The sequence below is a fragment of the Orycteropus afer genome, unplaced genomic scaffold (genome assembly GCF_000298275.1).
Source record: "Orycteropus afer afer isolate SDZICR_OR568_19922 unplaced genomic scaffold, OryAfe1.0 scaffold00307, whole genome shotgun sequence".
Classification (NCBI taxonomy): Eukaryota; Metazoa; Chordata; class Mammalia; order Tubulidentata; family Orycteropodidae; genus Orycteropus; species Orycteropus afer.
In genome coordinates, this window is record NW_006921894.1 from 300,163 (window position 1) to 308,012 (window position 7,850).

General features: G+C 40.8%; 1 protein-coding gene across 1 annotated transcript in view; it reads right to left on the bottom strand.

Moving 5' to 3' along the window:
• RNMT (RNA guanine-7 methyltransferase) overlaps nt 1-1,729 on the bottom strand; it is a 136,449-nt gene extending 134,720 nt beyond the window's left edge. The window contains exon 1 of the mRNA XM_007951680.2: nt 1,313-1,729. Within this exon, the coding sequence (XP_007949871.1) occupies nt 1,313-1,729 (417 nt within the window). The remainder of the gene's footprint in view (nt 1-1,312) is intronic.
• Nucleotides 1,730-7,850: the final 6,121 nt, after the last annotated feature.

Sequence of the window (7,850 nt, forward strand, 5' to 3'; positions counted from 1 at the left end):
GGTTCAAACCCACCAGCCACTCCTCAGAAGGAAGATGGGGCAATCTACTTCTGTAGTGATATTGCCTGGGAAACCCAAGGAAGGGGTCGCTATGAGTCGGGTCCGACTTGACAGCACCTAACAACAACACAACAACATAATTATTTTTATTATATTATTGTTACAGAATTTTTATGAGGATTAAATGAGATAATATATGCAAAGGTATCAGAACACAATGGGCTATATTCAACATCAACATTTTCTATTATTATATGCTATTAATCTAATACAACAGTTTTCAACCTGTTTTCCCTAAGGCATTTCTGTAAAAATGCCATGGTAGGAAAAGGACTTCAGTTCCCTCTCATGCCCCCTTTCAACCTCACCCAGCTCTGGTAGTGCAGTGCCTAAGGCACTTGACTGCTAATCAGAAGGCTGGCGGTTTAAACCCACCAGCCACTCCTCGGAAAGAAGGTTGGGCAATCTACTTCCACAGTGATACTGCCTCAGCAACCCAAGGAGGGGTAGCTATGAGTCAGGTCCGACTTGACAGCATGTAACAACCACATACATCAGGTTTGAGTGTAAGATTTTGACTGGGAAAAGGGTTCTGCAGCTAGTAATAGTTTGAAAATGATGTTATTAGTTCCCTTCTACAGGGATTCATATTCCAACAATGACAAATGTCTGGCCTATCTGCTACTTCTCATTCATCACAGTACACTTTCTTTCCAATTAGATTCTGCTTCAGCCTCCTTTGTAATATGGTATTCCCAAATGTAAATGACTTGCTATCTTTTGCTCTACAACTCTGCTTAAATATCAGGTTTTTATACCTACTTAGCTAAAAATGTATGTAAAATACATTAATTAAAGCTAGAAAACATATAATTCTTTAAACAATTACATTATTAAAGGAGTGAAAAGCTGGGTGTAATTTTGAAATTTATCACTTTAAGTGATGATCTCAAGTGATAAAAAAGAGATGAACATCTAATAAAAAAGAAAAAAGTAAATCATCAAGACTTTATAAGCTTGTATTTTCAAAAAAAAAAAAACCTACAAAAAAGCTAACTACAAAAACTGTCAAGTTTTCAGTCAAGCATTCTGAAATAACATAAAATCAAATCAGGAGCAGGGGAGGTTTTACCTTAATAAAAATAAATAAATAAAAGTTAAATGTCTACTCCGTATTAAGACCATATCCCATTAAAAAGAACATTCTTAAGTTATTAAGATTATGTACCCAAAAAAATAAAACCATCACAGGTGTCCCACATTTCAATTTGACATATTACAATATGAATAAAAGGAAATACATTTAACATACTTTTTGTTTTTCAGAAATATCCTCAAATTCTACTTTTCTCTTTCGCTGAGCACCATCTCCAGTAGAACACCCATCTGCTGGAACATCATCAGCTTCTATTTTTCTTTTCTTTGAAACATCACCATCTTCAGAATTTTTTTCCTCTGGGAAAATTTTAGCACCAAGTTTTCTTTTTTTGAATGAAGTGTTTTCCCCACAACTGGAACTTTCTTTTATAAGATCATCTTCAAACTCCATTTTTCTCTTTTTTGGTGTGTCTACTTGCTCACAAATAGGAACCTTTTCAGAAGGCCCAATCTCAGAAGCTGTCACATTTTCATTAATACTGAATGAAGACTCTATTTCAGAATTCACTGATGTTTTTGTCTCTTCAAAAGAGATCTCTTCATATTCCTCTGCTTTTTTAGAATTTTCCATTTTTGATTACTTGGCTTGATGGTCAAACTTCATAAACCAACACTGGAATAGCAAAAATTTGATATTATTTATAAGTAATAATGCTGAACTTTAAAACAATTTTAACCAGAAGCTAATCATTTAATTTCAGTGATCAACTAAGTTTTAAAAAGTTATATAGTGGCAAGAACATTGAAAAAAGGTTACATATACTACATATAAATTTCTAAATATGGTAGTATTACATACAATACTCAAACATATATAATCTTATTCACAAAATTCACTATTGGCGACAGGCATATAAGGTGAACATTTATACCAGGCAAGTGCACTCCTTAGAATGATCAACCATAGGAGATCAGAAGAGCAGTTACACAGATAGTTCAGAGGACAGCAATTCATAGGAAAGAAGAACACAGGGAAAAGGTAACCACAGGGAGAAAGTGGGAAGAGAATTGTTACACTATGGGGATTGTTATCAATGTCATGAAACAAAATATATGAACTGTTGTATAGAAAATGAATTTTCTCTATAAGCCTTCACCCATATCACAATTCAGGAGGAAAAAAAAAAAAAGTCAAATTGGCACCAAAACCAGTAATGATTTAGGGATATACAAGTACCAGTTCCATTTCTATTCTGAGCCTTAAACTATTCTATAACATCTATTCCCAAATTGTGTGCTGGGGTGCCCCTGGGGTACTACAACAAAGTCATCTGGCACACAGTTGCAATATGTGACATCTGGTGGTTTATTACAGAAACTACTAGGTTCAGGTAGATCATAGCTTCAACTATACAGACCTTACTATATTTCTTTCAATGACATCTTAACTTTGTGAAGCTGGGATTTTAGAGCCAATATAAGAAAATCCTTGGAAGGAAGGTTGGGCAACCCTACTTCCATAGTGATACTGCCTCGGAAACCCAAGGAGGGGTCGCTATGAGTCGGGGCCGACTCGACGGCAAATAACAACAACAACAACATAAGAAAATCAGTATCAAAAAAAGAAATGAGAGTGGCATGGTATGATTTCAAGGCTTGAGAAGTTGTGCAGTCTGGCCTCAGCAGGTGCACACATTCCCTTAGAAAGCCAAGTGTAGTTAATAAAGAACTAAACACAAATAAAATTTTTTTAAAATTTCAGTTTATGTGTACTAAAAAAAGGTCACAAAATTGTTAGGATATAAATACTTATTAAATTCTTTGGACTGAACTATTTCATAAATGGAACTATCAGTTATTTATTTTAGCCTAAAAAATATGGAGATGCTTAGAGCATCAAGAACAGAAAGTTGGGAACTTAAACAAGGACTTCTGAAAACTTTATTTTGTAATGGGCATCCAAATTAGGTAGAAAATGAAAGACTGGAATTATCTTTGGACAAGAAGTTTTAAGATTCAGCTCTGTAGCTTAATGACCATTAAGTTTCTTTCAAAGCTTCTCAGTATAAAGTGGGAAAAATCCTTGTTGAAGAGTCAATTCCAACTCACGATGACCCTACAGGATAAAGCAGAACTTCCACATAGGGTTTCCAAGGCTGTAATCTGCATGGAAGAAGACTGCAGAGTGGCTGGTGGGTTCAAATTGCTGACCTTTTGGTCAGCATCCAAGCACTTAACCCAGGCTCTAGTAAAATGGGGAGGGGGTGGATAAAATCATTGGACAGGAATTGTTACAGTGCTCCACTTACACATTCATTTGATAAATTTCCTCAATTACTGCTACAGAGGAATTCAATGAAACACTATGAATTAGGGATTCAAGAAGTATACCCTATATACTACTATTAAAATGTTAGGCTGTATTATTCAAACTAAACAGAAAAGACAGCAAAAAGTCAAAAGATCAGTGAGATTCAGCAAATTCAGATTAAATGCACAGAACCTGAAAGATGATGAAGGGAATGAAAAATAATCTTTTCAGTAAAGAAAAAGAATGGTAACATGTTGAAGAAATAATGTTGCTGAAGGGAATGAGGAAAAATAAATCACTATGACGTGAGTTAGGGAAGAGTTTCGAAGGAAATTGGGTGGTTCAAATGATTAAGCACTGGAACACCAGCTGAAAGATGCGCAATTCAAACCTACCCAGAGGCACCTTGAAAAACAGGTCTGGAGATCTGCTTCTGAAAGATCACAACTTTGACAACTCTGTGGAGCACTGTTCTACTGTAATACACGTGGGGTCACCATGAGTCAGAATCCACACAGCCTCAAATAACAAAACAAGCCACTTTTTGAGGTAGGAAAATCTCCAGGTGCCAAAATCTGGAGAACTAAATCAGAGGAAAAAACAAACAAAACTAGGTTGCAGAGGCACTTAAAATGATTATTTAGTACCAAACCAAATCAAACCAAACCCACTACCATCAGGTTGATTCTGACACAGAGACGCTGTGCCCCAGAGGGTTTCCAAGGCTCTCAATCGCTAGGAAACAGATCGCCTCATCTTTTTCCCTCAAAACGACCTGTGGTTAGCAACTGAATGCTTTAACTACTGCACCACCAGAACTCACCATCAAATTATCAAATCCCTATCTTCTCTTCTTCTGCATTCATTTCCTAATAAAGATACGGAGATAGGTTTTAAATTCAAATAACCAAAACCAAACCCATTGCCATCAATTCAATTCGGACTCAGAATGGACCCTATACAACAGAGTAGAACTGCCCCATAGGGTTTCTAAGGCTATAATCTTTAAGGAAGCCTCTTTCTCCCGCGGATCATCTGGTGGGTTCAAACTGATTAACCTCGGCACCACGAGGTTCCCTTAATTCAAATAAAGCCATCTGATACATCTTCTTTAGCTCAAACTGTAATTATTGCCTAGAATTAGTATTGAGTTTTAAATATGAACTGTATTTATACAGGCAACTCTATTTCCACAAATGAGATGTCACAAAAAGATAAACAATTCGTTCAGAATGAATGAGACAACATTCCAAACGACGGCAGAAATGGTTAAGAATGTTTAAAATCGAAAAAGAGAGCTGTCCCTTACAATCTTCGAGGAAGGAGCTTAGCGTAAACAGTCAACTGACTGGATATGCAAAAAATTTCCAAATACGCGTTTAGATCAGGCTTTCCAGTAACATCTGCGAAGATAAGCCACCTCTCTCTGTCATTTGTTTCTCAGTGATCATTTGAGAAGGGTACCAGAGCCGCCAGGCTTAAGCTCCAGTAGTAGGTCTACGCCCAGATCCAACAGCCTGACGAAGCCAACTGAGGGAGCTCAAGAGCATGCAGTAAAGAAGCGCATTTTTCAATAAAGTGCACCCTCCATCACTTGCGCGGTCTAGCACTCTTAATTAACCTCCTCAAGTTTCGGATCCGAGGCTCAAGAGCCGACAGTTTTTCGCATACAACGCTCCCTCCCCTTCAGACAGAACCAGCTTAATGACCACTAAGTCTCTTTCAAATCTTCTTAGTGTAAAATGGGAAGGGGAGGCGCACCCCTGGGTGCTCTTAGAGTAGCAACTGCACCCTTTGGCCTCCACAAGTGGTACACATTTTGCTTTGGGCTGAGGGCAAAACCAACCCTTCGAGACAGGCACTCAAGGCACAGGGCTAACGTGAAGAGAACCCATGTCAGGAGTGGAGTGTCCTACTTTTGCCTCAGGGGCGGAGAAGCTAAACACTGGAAGAAACAAGGGCTGGGGATCCAGCCCCCACACTCACCAGTGCCAATACTCACCAGAACCAAACGCCACAATTCTGTTTGCGGAAACTGCGAAGCGGCGAGTAGCCGTCTTGTGACGTCACTTCCGGCGCGCGACAGGTTACGTGCCGCCCTCCTACATGAAGAGCGGAAGTTCGCGCTGCCTCAGCTTCAGACTACGAGGTCCAGCGTGCTACGCGCTTGTCGTAGGGGGCGCGGCTGCGGACGAGGGTGGTGGAGGGCCACAGACCGCCGGCGCCCGCGGGCTTGGCCCCTGACCCAGATCGCCAGGTCTCAGCCCAGAAACAGGAAGGTCAACGCTGCGGAGTGATACCCTTACGGCAACAGGGCCTGTCGCGTGGCCAACGCTGTAGAACTGCTGTCGGTGGAGGTAGACTGGGCCTGGACTTCAGGGGCAGCAGAAAGCTGGGAGGGCGGCCGCTGGGGGAAGGGAGGTGGCGGAGAGACTGGCCAACTGCCCGGTGCGCCGCAGCGCTGGGCACCCGCAAGTGTCGGCGCCACATGTGCTAGCCGAGAAGGTTCACCGTCCTTCCTCGCAGGGTCGGAGTCCTGGCAGTGCTGCTTCTGTGGCTGTTTATTAGCCTTCTGCTCTGTAACTCTTCGCCCTTCGCTCTTTACTTTCTTCCAGCTGAGGAGGGGTCTGGGTTGTTTTGGCTTTCGGTGTTGATTTACTTCTCTTTAGGACCAGTCAGGTCACTTCCTGCTGCCTTATTTGGGAAGCCCTCTTTCCAGGGTGGCCGTTATAATGACGGACTCTAGAGAAAGGGGACACACTTTCTTCTGAAACGTCTGAGAATAATATTCTCTGTTGGTTGGGCTTTCATATGGGGTGGTTGCGGAAGGACAACACATTTTCTTTGTTCATCCTCTCAGATTTCCACTGTAGAGTCAAAGGCACTTTCTCTGCTAAAACTGAAAGCTCCATAGTTAAGGGCTTTCGACCCGAGATTAGAGTTAAAACTGTTCCTGTAGGTTAAGGCAGATTGTTGTTTTGTGGACATACTAATGTACATCAGCATCTTCCCGCTTTAAATGTGCGAAAACCTGATCAGATTTAAATGCCTCTTGAACTATTTTTAATCAGAATTGGGCCTTCTGAAATCTTCTTTGAACATGTTACTAACCTGACTTGTCAATTAAAAAAAAAAAAAAAAAAAGGAGAAAACCCCCAAACCATTGCTGTAGAGTTGGTTCTGACTCATAGGGACCCTGTGGGACTGCCCCTTAGGGTTTCCAAGGCTGTGAATGCATCTTTACTGTAAGCCGACTCTCATCTTTGTCCCGTGAAGCTCCTGAACTATGAGTCGGGCCGACTCGATGGCAAATAACAACAACAACCTAGGGCTTAACCGCTGCGCCACCAGGGCGCCTTTCTTGTCAGTAGGCAGTTACGTTAACAAGTAGTTTTGCTTTGGTTAAGGCAAGGATTGCACCATGTACTTTGCAGTCTGTTGTTGTTGTTATGTGCCGTGGAGTCAAACCCGACTCATAGTGAGCCCTCCTTGGGTTTCCGAGGCAGTATCACTACGGAAGTAGGATTGCCCAACCTTCCTTCCGAGGAGTGGTTGGTGGGTTTGAACCGCCAGCCGTCTGGTTAGCAGGCAAGTGTCTTAGCCACTATGCTACCACTTTGCAGTCTACTAACTTCTAAATTGTGGCCATAACCCTTCTGAGATTGGCTTAAACTTCGAATAAAAAATGAGATCTATTTTTAACAAATGGTTGAGCCATAAATTTTAGTTGCCTGCCCATCTATGTTTTTATTATATGCAGTGAGCAAGGTTAAAAATTAACTTCAGTTCATGAACAACTTCCAAAATATTGGTCCTGGGAATTGAATGAACTATTTACATATCCAGGCATTAAAGCTAGGCAGTTATTCAGCGCATATTTGCTGGTTCTGATTTTAAAGTTACTTAATTTGAGGAAAAATGAGCCTAATTTTGACTTGATCCCCCCCCCCCCCGCCCCGTGTTCAAGAAACTCCAAGATGAATTGATGCTTCACTTGGAATATACAGACATCAAATTTTGTAGTTTTTATAAAACTTAGCTGGAAGTAATGTAAATTTAATAGAAAAGAGAGGAAGAATTCTTGAAGATAGTAGTAATGGAGGGAATAAATGGGCCAGATAACAATGTCTAAAGCTACTATTGTTATTTTCATTCATTGTTGCCTGAGCCTGAGTTATTGCTCTCTGGCTTTCTGGTTATAATAGTAGCAGCAGCTAGTGCTTTAGTGCCTTTTGTGTCCCAAGTAATCTAATGAGGTAGTTATGATTATTTTTGTTTTGTTGTTGTTGTTATATGCCGTCGAGTCGGCCCTGACTCATAGCGACCCCTCCTTGAGTTTCTGAGGCAGTATCACTATGGAAGTAGGATTGCCCAACCTTCCTTCCGAGGAGTGGCTGGTGGGTTTGAACTGCCAGCCTTCTGGTTAGCAGTCAAGTGCCTT